At 48.8% G+C, this 23,212-nt stretch overlaps 1 protein-coding gene across 1 annotated transcript in view; it reads right to left on the bottom strand.

The window, feature by feature from the left end:
• The window catches only part of SEC23IP (SEC23 interacting protein), a 449,917-nt gene that overhangs the window by 18,873 nt on the left and 407,832 nt on the right, over window positions 1-23,212 (bottom strand). Inside the window, exon 18 of the mRNA XM_069611949.1 lies at window positions 11,988-12,099. Within this exon, the coding sequence (XP_069468050.1) occupies window positions 12,018-12,099 (82 nt within the window). The 3' untranslated portion in view covers window positions 11,988-12,017. The remainder of the gene's footprint in view (window positions 1-11,987; window positions 12,100-23,212) is intronic.

Here is a 23,212-nt window from a genome sequence, read left to right as displayed (position 1 = left end):
CAGAGACTGTAGTGATTCTTCAGTGACATGGAGAGCACTGTGAATCAATGGAAAACCCGGAATGGACGATACACTGAGACCAGCCAAACTGTGGTCAGGAGTGCCAACAGGAATATTTGCAATGTCTCTCTTGAGCAAAACATCCCCAAAAAATTCCAAAATGTATTATTCCAAGACTTGTGGGTTAGCTCCTTTCAACTTGATTCATCCCGATTTCTTTTCCTTTCTTTAGCTCCTTGGGTCCCAGAACCTGTGTCTTCTTAGTCAAACTTCACTGTACTTTTATATTCTCATATGGGTGCGAGTCCCAGACACGCACTTCTGTATACCAGCTTGGTGTACTCTCCTGCAAATCACAGGTTTTCTTCCGATTGGTCACTTTTGCTTTCAGGGTCCCAAAACCTCTTATTCTCAAATGTTCATGAGGGTGCAGTTCCGGACTCTCAATATGTGGTCGTAATAGCTTGGTTTACTCTCCTGCCAAGAGTACGCTTTCTTGTGGACTGTGTCAGGTTCCCAAAGCCTCTTATTCTTTGGTTCTCGTATGGGTGCAGGTCCAAGACTCGCAATGCACTCGTGCAATAGCTTGGTTTACTCTCCTGACACATACATGCTTCTTTCTGTAAGGTCTCTGCTTCTCTTAGGGTCCCAAACCCTCTTATTCTCTTGCTCTTCTATGGGTGCGGGTCAGAGACCCTCTTATCCTCTTGCTCTGATAAGCATGAGGGTCCCAGACTCGAGTGGGCTGTTGCAATAGCTTGGTTTACTCCCCTGCCAAACACACGTCCTTTTGAACTGTCTCGGTTTCTCTCAGGTTCCCAGACCCGCTTATCTTGTGTTCTGCAATTACTCCCAGATTCCTCCCGGACCTCCGGCGCGTCTCGGTCTGTCAGTGTAGCTGTTTATGTGGATCGTGTCTTCCAAGCAGTAGTGCTTCCCTCTGCAGCTCCGGTAGCTTTCAGGCGTTCTCTGTGGTCAGCGGCGTCCCTGTCGGTCAGCTTGCATTCGGGTTTCTCTTCCCGGTGGCGGTCACTCCACCAGTCTCTTCTCCTTTCTCACACTGTGGCTTTGCTTTTCGGCGGCTTGCCGGGCCTGGGAACGTCTGCAGGTTTGTTCTGGCAGCAAGCAAATTGGCACCTTCTCTGTGGTCTACCTTTGTGCTCCTCTTCGCCTCTTTACACGGAGACTCCTGCTGTGGTCCCGTGTTCGCCGTCTACTGGGCTTCGTCGTCAGAGGCTGGCTCGCCCAATGTTGGTTTTCCTCTGCGGTTATGTATTTCCCTTGGCCAATTAACTGTGGAGACTAGACCGTTCACTCCGGTTCTCTGGAGTGATCATACTCCTGGTCATCTTCACAGAACTTTTTGTAGAGTTGAACGGAAAAAGAGTTGGTACTTTCAGGGCTGCTAGTCCGGTCTAACATACCAGGTTGGCTGACCTCACAACAGAAGACATTGCCACTGACTGCGAACGTGAATGGAGAGTTTGGAAGGAGAAGGATCTAATAAAGCAGAGGAATAACGCGTCCTCTAGAAATGATCGTCCGCAATCCCATAAGGGGTTTCCTCTCCCATGTGATCCTCCCCTGGTGCACCACCCCCAGGGGGACTATTGTGTACTGTGGAAGCACCACCCTGGCCCTGGGTAAGTGGGACATTTTTCTCACTCCCTCATGTGTTTTCCTAATTTTGATTTTCTATGTTCCTTACTGTTTTATGGGGTCTGGTAAACTCCTGAGGCATCTGCTTTTTGCATTGTGACACACAGCACCTTCTGTGCAGTGCCACTGAGAAGTACCTTGGACTTCTCTTAATGTTTAACTACATTTCCTTGGGTGAACTACTGTTTGCAAGAAAAGTAAGATGACCCCGGTCTTACTTAGCTTTGCTTTATGGGTCCAGCACACACCACCGTATGTGGAGTGCAGGTAGGTTAGATAGTAATTCCTTTAACCCATTACTCATGTAACATTTTGTTATACTAACTCACTTGAATGGCTGGTGGCAGTGGTTTCTTTTTTTACTACCTAGTGAGATGTATCTACATACTGATACCTCAGCTGCAGTGCTGCACTCAAGGGTGGCCATTTTCTCAAAATTGCTTTTTTGCCATTTCTTGTTTCTTCTGGCCTTTTACTCCGTTTGCATCAGGTTTGAGTCCTTTGTGTATTTTGCCTTTGGCGGGATTCAGCCCTGAAGCCAGTCTAGCTCCAGTGTGTCTGGAAAGGCACGAAGTGAGGGATGGTCCCGAAACTTTCCTGTCCTTTGTCTCTAGGTGTGCCTGAGTGACATTTTCCTATTGGTCGGCTGGCTGTCTTACAGGACAGCCACCCTGCAGTGTGATTGACAGCCTAGGGCTGTGAATGAATGGGAACTTGCATAAAAAAGCAAGGTTTTTGGGACTTCGAACAGAGTCTATCACTGGAGAACAACATCCAAAGCAGAAGACAAGAGAAGACGGCAACAGCATGTTCCTGGACCGCAAAGTGCCCGGTGAAGCCCTTCAGCTGTGCTGACCCTGTTTTCGAATCGACAGGGAAGACCCGTAAGGGACAACTCCCTACCTTGGGCTGGTGGGACCAACTAGCCTCGAGACAAACTATTTTGGCGCAACCCCCGACTTGCAGCGACTTTCCAATGCTGCAGTAGCCCAATACCCAGGGTACCTCGACCACCTGTGAGTGCATTGTCTTCCAAAGTCCGAATCCGGCCAGATCTTCGTGGGCATCCAGAAGACCCTACAGAAGCAATAAATATGTGTCCAGAGCCCCTCACCAGAGTACAGGACCGAGGGATCATGGAAATCCTAACCAGAGCTTTTTGCTCTTCGTTGGCGCTGAGAAAAAGGCACCAAAACCACAAAGCCGCTGAACCGACAGAAATACATTGCTGCCGAGTCCCTCGCTTGAGAGTGCTGCCTCAGGAGCCCACCGGACGTCCTCCCTTCCGTCCCCACAACCAAGGACCAGGAACAAGGGTCTACTGAACTGCATTGTGAAGGCATTCAGCTGGAACAACGTCTTCATTTAAAAGGTACTGTGGAGCTTGGGGTACATTAACCTTTTGCCCTTGGGGGTGCTTCCTATCTTTGGGAGTGCGATTTAACCCTACACCAAGTTGACCTCAACTTACCTGCATTGGCCTTACAACTTGTGCTTTCTAAAGGTGACTCCCCCCCCCTCGCGTTACTGCGATTTCTCTTTTGAACACCGAATATTTAAGAACAATTTTCTAAGAAGAGCATCAGAACTTTTACTTTGCCCAATGACTTTGGCTGTCCTAGCTCCCTAAAAGCCTCCTTTTGAACCTATTGGCTTTGGCAGTGCTTGTTCCCTTACAGGTTTTAAATGTTGAACATTATAATGATGGGATAATAGACTGTCTGCATCCCTTTGCGAGAATCTAAATGTTCTTATAACCCATCAGTCTGTTCTGATCTAACCCTAACCTTTCCTTCCTTGAAAACTCAAAATTGCAAAGGGGATATTATATAAATGCTATACTGACCTTGACTGACGTCACCTCAAGGGTGCTGGAACATGTGTAACATATGAATGAATTACTCACCTGCTTTATTGTTCACTGTTCAAATTGACTCCTACCTTGGGATTAATGTATCTAATTACAGCTTTTTAAAAAATGCTTTAAATATCCTTGTGTATAAATAATGTATAATATAACTAGGGGTGTAAGTGTTTAATTGGATACTTGTTTTTACTGATTTCATTGTACAGCTCACATTACCCCTCTTAAGATAAGCCTGGCTGCTCAGCCACACTACCAACTTGTGTAGTACAGGCCTATATTAAAAGGTGGGTTACCCAATACCAAGAGATAAGTCTTGTGTGGTCCCACAGCAGTTGGACTGCACCAATTCTTACCTAACAAGGACGGTTCTCCCAATGATTGTTTCCATCTGTGGTTTTGTATTTCCCTTGGCCAATCAATTGCGGTGAGAGACTAGACGGTTCACTCTCGTTCTCTGGAGTGTGCATCATACTCCTGGTTATCTTCTTCACAGTACTTGTGGAGTTAAATGGGAAAGAGTTGGTACTTTCAGGGCTGCTAGTTAGTCTAACCTACCAAGTTGGTTGACCTCACAATAGAAGACATTGTCACTGATTGGGAACGGGAAAGGAAAGTTTGGCAGGGGAAGGATCTAATAAAGCAGATGGATAACGCGTTCTCTGGAAATGGTCGTCCATGATCCCATAAGGGGTTTCCTCTCCCATGTGATCCTCCCCTGGTGCACCACCCCCGCGGCAACCTTTGTACTGTGGATGTACTGCCCTGGGCCCAGAGGAAAGGTCTCCCACCAGGAGAGAAGGGACAGCGTCTATAGATTTGTCACAGCTGTTAAAAAATACATTTGCTTTTAGCTTTGGTAGTTGGGGGAGTTGTGCCCATTATCGATTCATATGCATTAACATGCTGAAAAATTGTGTTTCCAATAAGTGTTGGAATACAGCATGCACTGGTGATGTCATTGACTGGGCAAGGTTTGTACAATGTGGCATCTGCAACTTGATATTTGTCAAAAATCTTTCCCCCTCTACTTTGATTTTCTTATCTGAAGATGGCGGCAATGCTTCGGAATGAATTGAATCGCGGTATGAAATTCATAATTAAACTGAAAAGCTGGCAAGATGAGGAAATGGAGATTTGATGAAGTACCAAGTTGGTGATTTTGGAACGGGCAGGTCTGGATCCCTATCTTGGTTTCTTCATTTGACCCAAAGGATTTTATCTTGTACAAATCCCTATTTCCTTGTACTGGAGCCCCTTACCTTCCAAATGGTTTTGTTCTCACGCCCTACCGCATGTAAAAAAAAAACTCCAGAGCAAACGTAACCACTCCATGTTTTAAAGTCGTTAAGTAGATAAGGATATATGCTACCTTTCATATCCGTCACTGAGAGCAGTAGTAGACACCTGCATAGTGAGTATGAGTAGAAATACGCTACCTTTCATATCCGTCACTGAGAGCAGTAGTAGACACCTGCACTGTGAGTAGCTATACGCTACCTTTCATATCCATCACTGAGAGCAGTAGAAGACACCTGCACAGTGAGTAGATATACGCTACCTTTCATATCCGTCACTGAGAGCAGTAGTAGACACCTGCACAGTGAGTATGAGTAGAAATACGCTACCTTTCATATCCGTCACTGAGAACAGTAGTAGACACCTGCATAGTGAGTAGATATACGCTACCTTTCATAGCCGTCACTGAGAGCAGTAGTAGACACCTGCACAGTGAGTAGATATACGCTACCTTTCATAGCCGTCACTGAGAGCAGTAGTAGACACCTGCACAGTGAGTAGATATACGCAACCTTTCATATCCGTCACTGAGAGCAGTAGTAGACACCTGCACAGTGAGTATGAGTAGATATACGCTATCTTTCATATCCGTCACTGAGCGCAGTAGTGGATACCTGCACAGTCAGTAATGTGAAGGTATCATGAAGCAAGAAACAGACAACAGATTCAAAGTTCAAAACAAAATGGTTTAATAAATCAAATGTCAGCATGGTAGAAGGCCTAACTTGCCCTCTCCTAAGGTGGGATTTCCTTACCTGAATAAAACTAAGGAAAGTCTGAGTCAAAGAGTTCATCTTAATAAATCTGTGTCCAAAACCTATCCTTGCCCTCACAACTAACGGTAGACAATGTGTACCAATGTCAAGAATAACAGAAATGGTTATCAACACAAAGTTCTCAGCTTCTTGGCTTCCTTTTCAGCTCCCCTTCCCCAAGTTCAAGAAAGTTTCACAAAAGTGTCAGAATTACCTTTCTCACGTTCAAGGTAATACAGCGCCACACAATTATCAGGGTTCCCTTCCCCAAGTTCCAAGCAACACAGTTAAAAAAAAAGGGGTCTTGAGGCTTCAGTCTCAAGACAATACTTGCAGTTCCTCAAGTCTCAGGGTGCCCATCCCCAAGACTTTGGTTCAGCCACTTGTGCTGGTTTCCGTTTTTCAAAAGGTTTAACAAAACTCAAGGTCAACCCAACACTCTTTCTGAATTGCCTCATCAGTTTACTTGCAGTGCCTCTCCTTGCTTATTCCACAACGTCTTTGGTTCTCACAGTTCAGGGCTCACTGGTCTAGGCTCAGCTATCAGACCACACGGTCCACCCATCACTGGTCACGTAACCAGGATCCCTAGACACCTCAGCCCACACAGGTTCTTCTAAACTTGTCTGTACAGAGTCACGTTCTCTTACTTTCGCTTTGTTGGCCTCTTGTCTTTCTGTGCAGCATTTACACTCCTGTGGCTTCTCCGGGTCAGCCTCTTGGCTCTGCCATAACGTGTCACACACCTCTTGCCAGTCTTTGGCCATGCCGCACAGCATTAACTCAAAGTTCACTTTGTGGTCGTCTTGCTCATTTCCCATCTTTGGTTGCACTTCTTCACACTTGTTTTTTCCCCCCATAGGTTGCTTTTATATGGGAATTTGAGCCATATTTCAGCTCAGTATTCAACAATTTTAGGTTTTCAGTCAATTCGGTTTTCAATGTGCGTGGTTTAGCACTGTTTAAAACTTCCATTAAGTTCGGTATTCAATATACATTACTGATCTTGGTTTGAAGCCTTCACTCATACAGCACTTCATTATTCGTGCACAGCCCACCCAGAGCGCCCCGGCTTCTTAGTGGCTTTCCCCAACAACCAACGGTCTTCAGCGTCTAGCTCCAGCAGCTCTTGCAGCTTCCTTTTGCTTCCCAGGCTGGTGCTCTGACCTGTGAGCCCCGCTTGCATGCTGGCTGGAATTCTGCATACGTCAGCAACTTTGTTGCTTCTGGGTGGGGACGTGGACAGCGTTCGTTCTCTCCCCCTCTCGCGTTCTCTCCCCCAATACCGGCAGAAATGGGAAGGTAATCAAGAACAGGGGACCTCCTCCAATACACACACATACTCACACATACCAATATCCTGACTCCCTGCTCTCCACCAACTAACAATAGAATGCAGCTATACACCTCGATGAATTAGAACTAGCCGCACACATCATTTTACACCTCCATGAACACCACAACAATCTTTAGAACGCAGATATCCCCCCCACAAAACATCGGCCTAGCTGCACACACAATCTCATATACAAGCACCATCTCTGGCAGAATGCAGCTACCCCCAAGTCAAATCGGCCTTGCTGGACACATATTACAGATCTCGCACAACCTCCACACCACTCCTGCATTCGAATGCTGCTACCCACAATGTAAATTCGGCCCGGCTGCACATGTACAGAGTGCACCCAAATATATCTCTCTCTCTCTCCCCCCTCACTGGAGATGGTCAGGAGAGATATACGCTACCTTTCATATCTGTCACTGAGAGCGATAGTGGACACCTGCACAGTGAGGGTTCGCTAATTAAACTGAGAACAGCCAGGTTGACAATCTTTTTTTTTATTCGATTGAATGTATCTAATGTGTCATTTTGTTCACACCTGCCATGTGTTCAGTTGAACCCTACAACTGAAAGGTTATCAAGTCTGAACTATTTACCAATGAATGCATCGTTGCCCTAGCCTGGATCCAGAGTTTGAGCATATTTTGCACACAGTCAGTGGTAGGAACCTGAATGACTGCTTCCCACCTTTGGCTGCAGCAACCGCATTCGAAAGCATGGATCGGATTTTGTTACTTTGAAGCTTTTTTGCTTTGGCCTGAGCAAATTCCCTTTCGGCATAACCAAGTGGGTGTGTTTGTGTATTGAGTGAGTGAAAATAAAGGTATTTTCCAAATAACAGGGCGCGGTGAAGTGGGATAGGTGAAGTGAGTTGGTAAATGTGTGTTGGGGTACATGGTGCTGATGGTGTGTCCTAATGGGTGCAAGCATTGGAGTAAAGGTTGTTGGCGTATGGTTGCAACGGGGTGTCTGCACACTGTAGTGTGGCAATTTTGGGTATGTGTGTATGTGAATGATGAGGTGCAAGTGTGCCTGTGTTAGGACTGTGTGGGGGTGTATTTGTGAGTTTGTCTCTTGTTTGAAATTGGGGTATGCATAGAGGCTTGCTGAGTGGGTTTGTGGGAGTGTGTGCAGGCGAGTGGGCTGGTGTGCACGTGCTGGGGCGTGTGAGCAAATGAAATGGAGTACCAACGTCCTGGTGTGTGTGTGCGTGTGCGTGTGCGTGCGTGTGTGTGTGTGTGTGTGTGTGTGTGTGTTAGCACAGAGGGCATGTTTGTATGCATTAGGGATTCTCTCTGTGTAGCAAGTGCATTGATTATGTACGTGGATTGGAGCGTGCTGTGGGTGATGAAGTTTGGGGTAGGGAGTATGGTGTATTAGTGAGTGTGCCAACTTGTGTATTGGGGAAGATCTGTGGGAGTATTTTGTGGGTGTTGACGTGGGTGCGCTGTGGTATGCATGTGGGATTTGGTTTTGGGGGATGTATGTTGGAGGTGCACTGGGGAGAGTGCATGTTTGTGCGCACTGGGCACTTAGTGGCTGGGGTGTGTGCTGGAGTATCGCTGTATTGGTGGTGTGTGTTAGGCTGTGCATGCATTGGCGGCGTACAGGATGTTGGGGTATTCTTATGCTTCTGCAAGGATATTTTGGGGTATGTTGGATGGAAGTGTATGTGTGAGGTGGTGATGCATGGGGGTTGTGTGTGTGTGTGTGTGTGTGTGTGTGTGTACCTGTGTTGGACACTGTCTGTGGGTGTCTACTTTGTGGGCGTGTGAATGTGCATGTGGGGGTGTGTGTGGTAGTGCATTGCTGGATGCATGCATTGGTTTGCTGGGTGCATTTGTTGATGGGTGTATTCATGAAAGTGTTGGTTTGTATGTATTTTTAGTGGGTTGATTGTGTTATAAAAGTGGCTGCGTATGTGTAGGTGCATCTATTGGTGTGAGTTGGGAAAGATTTGGGATGACACATGAAGTGTAACTCCCACTACATCAGGAATTACTTGAATTTTTGTGAATCCCCACTAAATCGCTCTGGAGCTGCTGCTTCGGGTGTGGTCATTAATGAAATTCCTAGTGTCAAATTTGCCCTACTAACCTCCACCGGGTCCTTTTTCACTGACCTACTACTGGATTCTGGATACAACACTCTTGGCTCCTTCCCTAGATTCTTTCTCAAAAAAGATGGACCTGTTGTTTCAACTGACCCATGCACCCTTACGCTCAACTCCATCGTTGCTCTCAGTGAAAGTGCGTTTCCTTTCTAGCTGCAGTGATCTCATCCCTCATTTCCTTGAACATCTTTCCCAGGGAGTTCAGACTCAACTCTGTCTCTGATTCCATCTTCACTCAGGCAGGACTAATTATGTGGGCCTTTCATTCTTTCAGGTCCCAGTTCTCATTTCCTGCAGGAGCGGACAATGGCCCCACAGACACCCGTAGGTTCTACCACTCAGCAATCTTCTAATTAAAAATTGCATTGTTGACAACCCTGAGGTGAAAGGGGAAGTAGATAAAACAACAAACCAGGTCCTGCATGCCGCCCTCTGAAGCCTTGTTCTGGATAAGATGACTCAAGATTGCAAACATTACCATGTGGAGATCTTCCTAACTTCCCATGTATACTCCCCAATGCTCCCCTTTCATACCTGAAATCCTGTGCTCTCTGCTGAAAGGCCTTTTGGTAAACTCCTTGTCAGAACTCCTATTGCCTAGACTAAGACTAGTCTCATATCTCTACACCACATGAGAATTCTGAAATCCTCTTTAGTTCTCAGAAATGTAGAGTTAATTCTTTTCAGTAGAAACCTCTTATTAAACATCTTAATACCTCCTTCAAAACAAAGTCTTGAATTGTTTTCTTAAAACATGAACTAAGATAAAAAAACGAAACATCCTCAGATCCTATAATGAATGGTCAAAGTTTTATGTTCGGTATTGTAAAGTACTTTTGGTTCTAAGTTTTGAGTAGTTCTGGTAGCCTACTTGAAAAGCGTTGCCTTACATTTTCTAAAGTCAATAAAATCAATAAACTGCTGCCTCCGAGTTGCTTCGCATACCTCGCTCTCTCACACCAGGCGAACAAAGTACCGCGGTCTCGTCTTGTCATGCCTGCCAGACCCAGACAGGTCTCTGCGCAATCACCTGTCAAGAAGTGTGGGGTTAGGCAGTTCGCCCAGTACTTGCAGTCCACCCGGTACTTTGCAACCAGAACAGCTGCAAGACCTTTTTTCTCTCGGTACTGATTTACTGGGAGATTCCCATGGAAACGCTGCTAAACATGCATGTGTTAGGTCACGTGGTTGGGGGGTGTGTTCTCCTCTAGTTCAACCCTGTGGTGAACTACTTCGGTGCTTCTGATTAGCGGTCTGTGACAAGAAGCTTAACGCTTGTTCCAGCTAGCATTTAATGTATGCTTACTGAGCCGTTCCATTCGGCATTCGTTTTTCATCCGTTCCATTCGGATTCATTGTCGCCTCGCTGGCGAGTCAGCAGCCTGCGTGCCAGACCAAAGGTTGCTATTCCCGCTGGCGTTCGGTCACGTTTCGTTCCGCCGGACTCGGAGGAGAATTCCTTTCCCGCACCTGTGATACCACGCACAGGGACTTTCATCAGCTACAGATTTCCAAACACTGCTTTCAGCACTGTTAACTGCGGCTTACAGCTATTTCCAACGCCACTTCCTACAGACACCGTATCATACGCGGTAATACCCCGCAGCTGCAGACCTCCAAACACGGCTTTCAGCACTGAACTGTGGCTCACAGCTACTTTTCAACGCCACACATAGCAGCACAGAGCACACGGTTTTCAGCTCATCAACACTATAGGAGTACCCAGTCTGTCACTCTCCCCACGCGCAGGGTACTTCTGGTGTTTCATCAAACCTTACCCAAGGCTGATTAAAGCTATATTTAGCAGTCTCACTGTAAAGGGCAAGCTACTCCATACTATTCCAGTTTTTTCTTTCGTCATCTGATTTCTTGATTACCTACAGCTATTCAGTGAAAGACGGGAGGCTAATCCTTACTGGAATCTGTTTTTTTGTTGTGTTCTGTGCACCGTACTTCTAGACGCTTTGCTGCAATTCTGCACCAACTCTAGTGCGTCCCTCGTGCCGTACGGGGGGGTTTAGCCCCTTACTAGCTTTCTTCCTTTCCTTCATTTTTATGGACTCTGCAAGTTCCAGGTCTTCAAGAGTCTACTTCTTTAAAGGGTTGGTGATTTTGTTGGTTGAACATGTACTAGCCTGTCTTCGTTTTCCAAGCATAACACTTCTGAGGTAAGGCTTCTCCAGTGCCGCAAGTTATACACAAGCGTTAGTCATTTGCTAATACACGCGCAACACCGCAGCAGATTATCTTGTTATTCCAATGGGTAGCCGCCGCTTCGCGTGCTTGCTTTTAATCATTATGCGTGCGCCGTTGAAAATACGTTGCTGTACATACCCCTCTGAGCAAGTAAAACATTTAGGCAAACTTCCAGAAACAAGATTTCAACCAAGAATAGTACCTTAAAGTCTTTTTACATTAGCAGTTCTACTTTAGTGTATTAACAAAACTTAGCTTTCAGCTGCAGACTATGCTTTCTATTAAACTGTCTCCAGTTGCTGCTGAATACTGTGCTTCTTCTCAAAACTCTGCTCACACCTTCCACCGGACCTGGTCTTGGATTTTCGTTTCTTTTAATTGGCTTTTGAAAACATTTTTCTGTGGAGCTTGATGAACTGCGACATTCTAAACTGAGTATCTGAATGAAAGGCAGTTTAGAACCTCTCTGAAGGTTCCAAACTACCTCACAGAAACTGAATAACCAATCAACTAAGAATCGCAGTCACCATCCTGAACTGGGGTCACTCCGGTCTCCTACAGTGTGCAAGTTAAGGAAGATTGGGTTTTCATACACTTAGTGTTATTTGTGATAAAAGCGCACATTTGACAAATCTAATGCCAGCATGAGCCAGTGATGGAAATAATCATAACCAAGTGCAAGTTTGATTCCAGAATGGAAGGCAAACTAAAGTGACACAGAGAAAAGCTTGTACTGAGGAGAATCAGGTCGGCACTTACTGGTGTGGCGGGATCCCAGGCACACAGTGGTCAGTGCAGAGGCTGGTCCGGACCCACGCTCATGGTCTTGTAGATCTCTTTCAGGATCAGCAGGGCCGTGTCTTCAGATTCCCTGGGGACAGAGGATCGAATGGTTACAGACACTCGCCGTCACAGAAGGTTCACAAGGAAGAAAGCGTCAGCTGAACTGTGCAGTGCTGAAAACGATGGTCAAAGACTGCCGCCCTCCTAATGCGCAATACATAGAGCTATTATCTTCATGGGGATTGATTGGGGACCCTGCTTCTGAGGCAGCTCACCCAGGAAACTACTCTCTATTCGTGACAAGAACACCTTAAATAATATGGACCCCTCCACACCCACACGACACAGACTGCAATGTGCATCCTGCCGCACAGTTACCAACACCTCACCTGCCAGCTACACTGGTTGGTGGGTAGGAATTCAGCAGGAAGGCACTAGTCATCATTCTGTATCCCCTGCTGTCACCCCTTCCTACATGTATGCTATAAATTCCACAGAAGCAAAAACAAATTCTGTCATGGTTCAGAGGAACAAGTGGCACAGAACCTGTTGGCTAAAAAGAGCCATCATCGTCCCAAAAAAAGCCTAGCCTTGCATGCTTACTAAAAGTATAGGATGTGGGCCAGGCTGCTGCCCTTCAAGATGCCCCTGGGAGGCAACAGATGTAGTCTTGGATCAAGGCAGCGATAAACTAGCAGGTTTTTGGAAAGCAGGGCACAATCCACCTGGCGATAGTCTCCTTAGCGGCCTTGATCCCAGGAGAAACTCTGCCTCTAGCCTGGCTAAGCTCTGCTTGAAGAAAGCCATGACAGAGCCAAGAAGATAATGTTGCCAAGACTTGTCTTCCCTCAACTGCGATTTCTTGCTCATTGGGTTTAAGGTTGCAAGTCCTAAACTGATCCTATGGCAAGGGGCCCTAGTGATCTTTGCCTTCGAGTCGCAATGTGAGGAGTCATCAGAGCCAAGGCCTTTGACCAAAGTCCATAAGTCTTTCAGGATCATTCAGGGTACACGGCATCCCCCTCACATGACGGAGTGCCTTACTAGCTAGTAGACATGACTTCATTGTAATGGAGGTAGAGGAGGGAATCGACCCAGCATTGCAAAAAGTAATTGTGCATGGGAAAGCGGAGGGGGAAACTCAGTACAATTGTATATGGTTATAAAAACCATTTACAAACAAAAGAAAAACAAGTATTTACAAAACAATATGTATTTTCTTTTAGTTTCCTCCAACATATCAAAATACACAACGAGATATAAAATAGCCTCCTAACATATAAAAGAAAGGAAGGAAGGACAAAGAAGAGAAAAAGGAAAAATGTCATCATTTCCGTATAAACCTATAAAATCCATTCATAGAAATGGGGGCAAGATCACATAATAGCCCACTAGGACCCTCTAGACCCCAGAGAGACAAATAAAAGAGCAGCACTACAAACCTAGGCAAGGAAAGAAAAGGAAGGGGACTACATACATATGATATTACTTCTTTCTAGTACCTGTAAAAGTTTTATTGTCAGCACTGTTTCGTACCCCCAAATCAGTCTATCGGAAAGTATGCCTTCAATTCTTTCCACAAATCAGAGGAACATAGCTGCTCTTATGAGCCAGGTCCCCTCACAATCCATCAAGAGGTGTTTTTTTTTTTTAACTTTGGTTTTATTATCATTTTCTTAATGTAACAATCGGGCTCAATGCACAATCAAAGGATATACATTCAACTGGCGCATTGGCCCAAGCTCCCCTCCCCCACCACCCCAATACATACCCTCCCCCCTGATAACTTAACCCCACTTGAACCATGATTCGGAGAGTCTCATAGGAAGCACATTCGTGTCCGGAGCATTGGGAGAAAACGTGATCGTTGACTTCTTTTATGGCTGTTTTTCAGCACCTGTTCCATCCCTTGTTCCCTCCTGACCCCGACCCCCGCCCGGGCCCATACCGGGCGTCAGTGTACGTCCCATCCCTAGGTCTGCTGCACCCCGTACCAGTTTGCCTGGAACGAGCCTGAGTCATTGTTCATCATTGCCGTTAATTTGTCCATTAGGAACATGTTCTTTACCTTTTTTTCCCAGTGCTCCTTCGAGGGAGTCTCCGGGCTCTTCCATTTCTGCGCCAGGGCCACCCTTCCCGCCTTCAGCATTGTTCCCCACATTCTAGGGTACCTATATAAATCTGTGTCCTCCGGAGGGAGGCCCAGCAACATCGTTAGAGGGTTCAGGGGGAGTAGTTCCTCAGAGACTTCAGCAATCCAGCCCCTTACCTTCTCCCAGTACGCCTGTACTTTTGGGCAGTGCCACCACATGTGCCCCCTCATTCCGATCTGATCACACCCCCTTGGGCAGACGGGGGACACTCCCAAGAACATTTTTGACAGTTTCACGGGGTCTCTATGCCACCCCTGCAAAATCTTAAAGTTGTGTTCCATATCACCTGTGAATAAGTTCCTGTGGAATGCTATTTTAAATATCCTTGACCAGTCGTCCTCCGAGATCTCCTCGCCTGCCAAATTGTTTCAAAAGGTGCCTAAGCCTCTCCTCTACACTAAGTTAATAGTGTTCAGGATTTTGTACATCCCGAATACCGCCCCCTCCTTGAGGTTGCTGTATCGAGTAATTTCTCAAAGGGTGTCAGCTGTCTTCAAATTTTGGCCCCATGCTTGGTCACAAAGGATGCCCTTCAGGCAGAGGTATTCGAATACCGAGAGTGACCCCTGCCCGAGAGCGTCTCTCAGTTCCTCACATGCAAGAAATTCCCCTTCCTGAAACATCTGCCCCGCCCACTACATTCCCGAGTCAGACCAGGCCTGTGCTTTGCTAAACCCCCTACTTCCCAGTCTGAGGGGGAGACCCCAGAGAGATGACATCGGGGACGGCCATGACGTTAGGTATGCCGTCTGGGGGCCCTCCCTCCAGATTGCCCAGAGAACTCCCAATGTCGGGTGGGATTTGAGTCTGTTCGGGATGAACCTGCGTGTGGCCCATAGGAGGTCTCGAACTTTGAGAGGGTGGGCGTCCATATCTTCCAAATATGACCAGTAGGTTCCCATACCCTCCTTCATGTGTTCCAGGAGGACACGCAACTGGGCGGCGCGGTAGTATAGTTGAAAATCTTGCAACCCAAATCCTCCCTCCTCCTTTGGTAAGGTTAGGACGGCCTTCGCAGTCCTCGGGGTCCTACCCTGCCATATAAACTCTCGCACCGCATTCTGAAGAGCCCTGAAGGTTTGGTCAGGGACGCTGGTTGGGAGAGCGGTGAAGAGATACAGTAAACGTGGCAGTATATTAATCTTTACTGCCGTCATGGACAGAATCATTGAGCCCCATTGCCTCAGGTCTGCGGTGATCCCTGCCATGATGGGGTCGTAGTTGGTAGAGGCAAGGTGTGATAGATCCCTGGTGAGGAGGACCCCCAGGTATCGAATGGAGACCTTCCCCACAGTTATCCCATTGAGCCTATCCAAGGAGTCTAAACCCGGGTGCCGTGTTCTCATGGGGAGCAGAACTGATTTAGAAGCGTTGATCTTTATCCCCGAGAAGCGCCCAAATGTGGCCATCAGGGACAGGAGGGGGGGGGGGGGTTACTGAGGAGCCCGGGTCCACCAGGTAGGCCAGAATATCATCCGCGAACAGGGAGAGCTTGAATTCTACTTCGCCTCTCCTGATCCCCTTAATGTCCAGGTGTGCTCTAACTGCTATGGCCAGGGGCTCCATTGTGAGGACGTAGATCAGTGGGGAAAGAGGGCACCCCCTGCCTTGTTCCCCGCGAAAGGCGGAATGGATCTGACAACCTGCCATTCACTTGTACCCTTGCTTTTGGGGCTCTCTATAGTGCGGCCACCCATTCCCTGATGTGTGCCCCAAAGCCCATTTTCCCCAAGGACGAGTTCCATATACCTCCACTCGACCCTGTCGAACGCCTTTTCCGAGTCCAGGGAGACGACACTTGCGTCTAGGTCTGACACCTGGGCATAGTGGAACAAGTGGTTTTATGGATATTGTCTGAGCCCTGTCTTCTTCTTATGAACCCCACTTGGTCCCCATGGACCAGTTTCGGCAGTATCTCCTCCATCCGCCTCCTCACTACCTTAGCTAGGATCTTTATGTCAATATTCAACAAAGATATTGGGCGGTAGGACGAGCACTCTGTGGGGTCCTTGCCGTCCTTGGGTAACACCACAATTATGGCCTCCATCATGGAGTCCGGAAGAGAGCCCCCCTCCAGCACCGCATTAAACACCTTTACTAAGTGTGGGGCTAGAGTCGAGCGAAACCTTTTATAAAAGTAAACTGAGTAGCCGTCCTCGCCCGGGGACGTGCCCACCTTCATCCCACTGATCACATGTTCCACCTCGTCCTCAGTCACCGGACCCTCCAAACTCTCCGACATCTCCCTGGTCAGGGCCAGGATTTGTATAGAGTTTAAGAACCCTTCAATCTCCGCCTCTCCCCCGATATATTCTGATGTGTATGAAGTTTTTATAGTATCGGCGAAAGGCCTATCCTATGTGGGGTGTGTCATGGCCTATCGACCCCTTCTCGTCCTTTACCGCTCTCACCATTCTACTTCTCTGTACCTCCCTCAGTTTCGAGGCCAGGATCCTGTCCGCCCTGTCCCCCTTTTCATAATATTTCTGTTTGACCAGTTGAAGACTCCTTTCTGTTTTGTGTAAGAGGAGATCTTTCAACTGGAGCCTATAGTCGTCCAGGGCAGCTACCCGATCACGGTCTAAGAGTTCTACGGGGGGGCCTCCAGGCTGAAGTTGGGCTACTTTCGCTCTCAAAGACCTCTCCTGGGCTTCCCTTTCTCTTTTTTTCTGGGCTCCCATTTTAATCAGGACTCCTCTCAGGGTCGCCTTAAAAGCGTCCCATAGGGTGTGCGAGCCTACCTCCCCATTATCATCGAGCTCAAAGAATTCCGATATGGCGTCAAGCACCTCCTGCGCGTGTACCTCGTCCTTAAGCAGGGAGTCGTTGCACTTCCATCGACCCCTGCGGTCGCTTGGCCAACCCCTTGCTATGGTGACTCAGACCAAATCATGATCGGTCCAGGGGACGGGGTCCACCCTGTGGCCAGTAACGAAAGGGTGCAGGGTCTCATCCACTAAGATGTAATCTATCCTGGAAAAGGACGTGTTGATGGCTGAGTAATATGTGAAAGAGGGGGCACCTGTCCTGGGGGTCGGGACCGTGTCCACCAGGCCTAATTCCGATTTAAACCTTTGGAAGTTTCGAGCCATGGTCTCGTCTGCTGCCCTGGAGGTCTGGGGGCCAATGCGTTTACTATCCTGGGTTGGGTCCAGGACCATGTTGAAGTCCCCCCACCACCACCGTGCCTTGGACGAATAGCTTGAGTCTATCCCTCACCTCCTCCCAGAATTGAATTTGAACTTCGTTTGGCCGTAGACAACGGCAGGAGTAAGTGGGGCGCCTTGCAGGGACCCCCGTACCAGCAAGTAACGGCCCTCTGGGTCTTTCAATATGGCCTCTTTCTCGAAGCCAACATTCCTCGCTAACAAAATGGCCACCCCTCTCTTTTTGCCCTTATGGAACGCACAGAAAACCTCCCCAATTCCTCCTCCCTGCATTTTGGGTTCCTTCCCCCTTGCCCAGTGAGTCTCTTGCAAGAAGAGGAGGTCAAGATTCACCCTTCTAAATTCCCTGCAGACCAGGGACCTCTTCGTGGGGGTATTCAGGCCCCGTACGTTGAGGGAACCCACTCCCAGGGCCGGCAAACTTTCAGCCATAATCTAAGTTTTCCTTTCTCTCAGTCAACATCATAATTTTGTCCCTCCTTGGATGCTCCCTTAGTTTTGTATTCTGCTCCACTCTCCCCCAAACCCCCCCCCCCCCCCGGGTGGGCCTGAAACAATTCCCCAACTGCCCCCCCTTCCCAGCCCCTAACTGAACAACCCCAACATTTGTGTGCTCCCCTCCCCCCACCTCGGCGTCCAGCCAGTTAGTCCTGCCATCGCTGGCTTTTGGCCAAACCACCAGCCTGCCCACCTCGGCCAGGCGATCCGTATAAAGCTCATCACTTTGAGCCCCCCCTGCTCCCCTGTGGCGACACCCCTTCTGCGGACCCCTTATACTTGCTGTTCGTAGGGGGCGCTGGTAATGTTAGAACTTCTGTGTCCTCACTCGTCTGTCGAAATCTTGACGGTCGCCCCTGTTCTCAGTCTTCAGAGTCGTTCCGTTCTCTGTCCTTTGCTGGTGACGGGGTGTTCATTTTTCTGAATTTCCTAGCGCCAGTTCTTCTCATATCTCCCGACGGGCCGGGGCCACCAGGTCTGCCCCTCCGGGGATTCGAGTCCGTTACATAGTCTTGGATAGCTCCCCGTATGTCATCTTCCGTGATCAGAGTTGTTCGTTGACCTATATATTCGAAAGCCAGGGAGAAGGGGTAGCCCCACCTGTAGCGCACTCCCTTCTCCTTGAGCAGCTGCGTTAGGGGGCGGCACATTCTGCGCTTGGCCAGGGTGTAGGCGGAAAGATCCTGATAGATTGAGATCTGGGCATTATTGTAGGTGATTTCCCGGGCCTTTCTGGCCTCCTCCAGCACTTTTGTCTTTTCCGAATAGTAATGGAACCGGACCAAGATCGACCGGGGGCCCCCCGCTCTGCCTCCCGCCCTGTGTACCCTGTCGAATGCGAGTTCCGTCGTCATCTCTTCTGCAAACAGGAGGGTGATAATATCTCGCACCGCTCGGGTGTTGTCTCTGTTTCTCCTTCCGTTTCGGGTACCCCAAAAATTCTGAGGTTGTTCCTCCTTTCCCTGTATTCGAAGTCATCCATCTGCCGGGCCCGTTCCTCGTCCCTTCTCTCCAGGGCATCCAGCCTCATGCCTATTTGTATTTCTTGGGCCGCCGTTGATGACTGGTTGGTCTCGACCTGTAGCAATCTGTCCTCGACCTTGACCACCCTTTGGTCAATTTTTTTGAACTTCTGAGCGATGTCAGAGCGCATGTCCCTGATTTCCTGCAGGATCAAGGCAAAGCCTCTTTCCACTGCCGCTGTAGAGGGTGCCGGGCCCCCGACTGGGCCATTTCTCTTTTAGGGATCGTACCTTTAGTGCTACTTGCTGTCTCCTGGTAGCGATATTCCTGCAGGGTTTCCCGTCAGTTCATCTGGTGCCTCACTGTGCTCCGCCGCCAAGACCACCGCGGTCCTGGCGGGGAGTGGGGAACCCCTCTTGGGTCTGTTGGTGGTTTCCTTCCTGGAGAGCCCAGAAGGAGCTTGTGCAAAAAACTGGGGGGAGCGTGGGGGGGGGACCCGGGATAAGATCTGCCCCCACTGGAATGAATGTTCCTTTGCTGCCGCGGGAGGATCGTTATTGGGCGAGCACACGCCCCGCCGTCACCCAGCGGGGGCCCCACACCCAGCCCAGCTTCGTTGTGGCCGTCGGGGGCTTCTTTTTGGCTTCCTTGGAAAAAAAACAAAAAACATTGTAGATGCCTGTGCTGTGTTGGGGGGGGGGGGGCACGAGGGGAGCCAACTGGAGCCACCCCCTTCTCACTTGGGCAGAACTCCGCTACTCCTGGGGGCTGCCTTCGGGCGGGCACATGCCCTGCTGGACTCTGGCGGGGGCCTCACACCCTTGTGTCTGGCGTTGTCGGAGGGCCTTCCTGGTGTCGCCCGCTCTCTGACTGACTTTCCCCTCCCAGCGGGGGTGGGGTTTCGGCCCCGGCTGAAGGAAGGGAGGCGTCCCTCCCGTGGGCGGGTTGTTGCGCGGCCTCAAGGATCACCCCGTCCAGCGCCAAACCGTGGATCTCCTCCCTGAGTTGGCGGCGCGGTGGTGGGAGAGGGGGGGGGGGGAATCCCGGCGCCGCCTCCCCTCTGTGTGCGGGGCCTGGTCCAGGGGAAAAAAAATGGTGTGGCGGGGGACGTGCGGGGGAGCTGCTGCCCCGGTTCGGATCTGTGGGCCCAGCCCACGGGAAGGTCGGCGCCCCCGAAACGCAGATCGCTGGCGTGGGGGCAGAATGCCTGCTGCGAGGAGGGGGGCCCCTCCCTCCCTCGCAGACTTTCGCCTGCGGCAGGCGGCTGCTCCTCTCCCGGCCCCGCAGCCTCTCGAATCGTTGGCGGCGTCTCGGCCGCCGATGCTGCTGGGCTGGTTCTCTGCTCTCCGGGGGTCCCCTGACGCCGCCGTTTCTCTAGGGGGGGGGCCTGGGGGATCACTGCCCTCGCGGGCTCCTTCGGTCACCTTGGGGAGGTAGCGGGGGGGGCTCAATAGGGAAAATGCAGCGAGTGGGCTTGCCTGAGCAAGGGTAGCAATGCTGGGCTGTTTCTAGTTGGGAGATTTGGGGGGGCTGGGAAGGGGAATGTGTTGCCTGCAGGTATGCTAAATGGGAAAAATAATACCGCATTCTGGAACGTATTATTGCGAGAGAGCAGGGGAGACTGGGAAGGGGTTTGGCGGCAGATGGCGGTGAGAGGGAAGGCAAACATATATGGCGGGAACTTTAAAAGTACTCACTTGGAACGTGAGCGGGCTGAATGCTTTTGTAAAACTTAACAGAGTATAGTCATACCTTAGACTGAACAGGGTGAATGTAGCCATGCTGCAGGAAACGCATCTCACGACAGATAAGCAGTCATTGCAAGAGGGAAAATGGAGAAGACAGCTCTTTAGCTCCCCGTACTCTGCATATGCTCGGGGGGGAGGGACAGGGGGGTTTGATATAGATTGTGCCTTCGGTCTACTTTAATGTTACTCATGTGCAAATGGACAATGAGGGTAGAATGGTGCTTGTGCAGGGCCTTCTGGAGCAAGTGGACTCATGCATGGTAAACACGTATGCCCCCAACCAGGGTGCTGCTCAGTTTTTTCAATATTTATATCCACGTTTGAGCCCTTACACGCATGGTACTATGGGGGAGACTTCAATTGTACGGTGAACCCGAGCCTAGACAGGTCAGATGCTAAATACACCAAACCACCTCCGCCAGCCAGGACGCTGCCGACGCTCCTGGAATCCTTTGCTTTAGAGGATGTCAGGAGAGTGCTTCATCCGGATACCAGACATTATTCGCATTTTTCAGCACCCCACAGTGTGCATTCAAGGATAGATTATCTTTTTGTAGGGAGGGAGCTGGTACACAATATTACGAGCATCCAATATGAGGGAAGGTTTCTGTCAGATCATGCTCCCCTGAGTCTTCAATGGCAATATGTGCCTTCTCAAGCCCCGATAGCCACTTGGAGACTTAGGGGCAAAACCCTTAGAGACCCCCCCCGTTCAGCAATTGTATTAAGGAATGCATCTCCAAATATGTGTTGCACAATCTGGTAACTACTGTGTGCCGGGACATTCTGGGAGGCATTGAAGGTGGTGGTTAGAGGGGCTGCGATAGTGGGGTCTAGTGGAGTTCAAGTAAATATTAATAGAGAACTGACCTCAGCGGAGGAACGTTTGAGGGTCTTGCAGCAGTCGCAAGAGCATCCCAGGATAAAGATGAATAGATTCAAGAATTACAACGCAAATTCTTGGCTGCTGGGAAAACATAGCTTTGCCAAATATACAGAAAGACAGCACATAAAAGGGGACAAGCCCGGTCGCCTCTTGGTATGGCTTTACAAGGAGGTGCAACAAAGTCCCATACACGTGATCAATAACGGACGAGGGAAATATGTCGTATTCAAAGGGGGGTGAATGAGGTGTTCTGTGAATTTTATCAACAACTATATAAGGAGAGACACCAGTCATCTAGCACCTCATTGGAGGATGTATTAGATGGGATTGACCTTCCGGGACTGTCACAAGAGGAGAGATATAGTCTAGAGATGACCATTACTGTGGAGTACATAACACAATAGTGGGATTGCCAACGGGGAAGACGCCAGGTTCGGATGGGTTGCCCAGGGAATTTTACAAAGAATATGCACAAGCACTGGCCCCCCATTTGCAAAGTACCTTTCATGTCTCGTACACAGTGGGTGTTCTCCCCCGTAGCCTGAGAGAGTCTGATCGTACATCTACTCAAACCCCATAAAATTGCGATGGAATGTAGTTCCTATAGACCCCTCTCAATGCTGAACTAAGACATTAAGATTTTGACGTCCATATTGGCAGCAAGGATGGAAAAAGGTGATTTGCAAGCTAGTGCAGCCGGATCAGACGGGGTACATTCCAGGACGCATGTCCTGGAACCTGCGGAGGCTGCATCATGTGATAGATAGGACTGCGTCCTGCGATGTGCCATGTGCTATAGCTACGTTGGATGCAGTGAAAGCATTCGACTCAGTGAGGTGGGACTGGCTGTATGCTACGATGCGCCGGTTTGGCTTTGGACAGGCATATATCAAGTGGGTGAGATTGGTGTATACTTGGCCGATGGCTCAAGTTAAGATGGGCAGATGCATATCAGAGGCATGAGAACTAGAAAATGGGACGAGGCAGGGCTGTCCATTGTCCCCGTTGCTGTATGTGCTTGCCACAGAACCTATTGCTCAATATCTAAGGGTGGAATATCGGTAGGCGGGCATTGAAATAAATGGAGCTAGACACTTGATATCTTTGTATGCAGGTGACACTACTATATATTCAGAACCCGGAGGATAATTTGGAGATGGTGTCGGGGATCACCATTAGTCTAGATAAATCGGCATTATTCCTGATAGCTGGTCTATGTTATGTCCTATCAGGGAGACCAGGACGCTCATAATAGTTGAACGGGCTTTATTAAGATGAATACAACATAGAAAGAACCCCAGCAATGCTAGCACAGCACCAACACATATTGCTGGCCATCAACTGGCCAAGATAGAACTCCCAATGGAAAGTAAACATGCACATCATAAATATAGAACAGTGACATCGCCTCATGACATGACATTTCAGCCTCAGCAGAAATGCATATATTAACAGAACACACTTAACAGGCTAATTAACCATAGCTTACAGGCCAACACTAACAGTCTATGCGGAGCGGAGTGAAGAGAATTGCCAGTGTTGACTTTGCAATGTGTCAGGTACCTGGGAAAATAGTCACTACTTTACTGGTAGGTCCCTATGGAAAAAGACTACTTTATTTTCATGCCCGATCCCTGAGAGAATAGACATTTTATTTTCATATTTAATTATTTGTTATTCTCAGTGAAGATTCATTGGAATGGTTTGGGCTGACAGAAGGAATATGGAATGAAATTCTAGCACTTGCTACACGGGGCAAAGATGCTGAAATTTTGAGTTCCAAAGA

This window comes from Ambystoma mexicanum, chromosome 8, assembly GCF_040938575.1.
Source record: "Ambystoma mexicanum isolate Mex_15411 chromosome 8, UKY_AmexF1_1, whole genome shotgun sequence".
NCBI classification, from domain to species: Eukaryota; Metazoa; Chordata; class Amphibia; order Caudata; family Ambystomatidae; genus Ambystoma; species Ambystoma mexicanum.
Note: the sequence above shows the minus strand (reverse complement) of the source record. Positions and strands in the feature narration are given on the sequence as shown.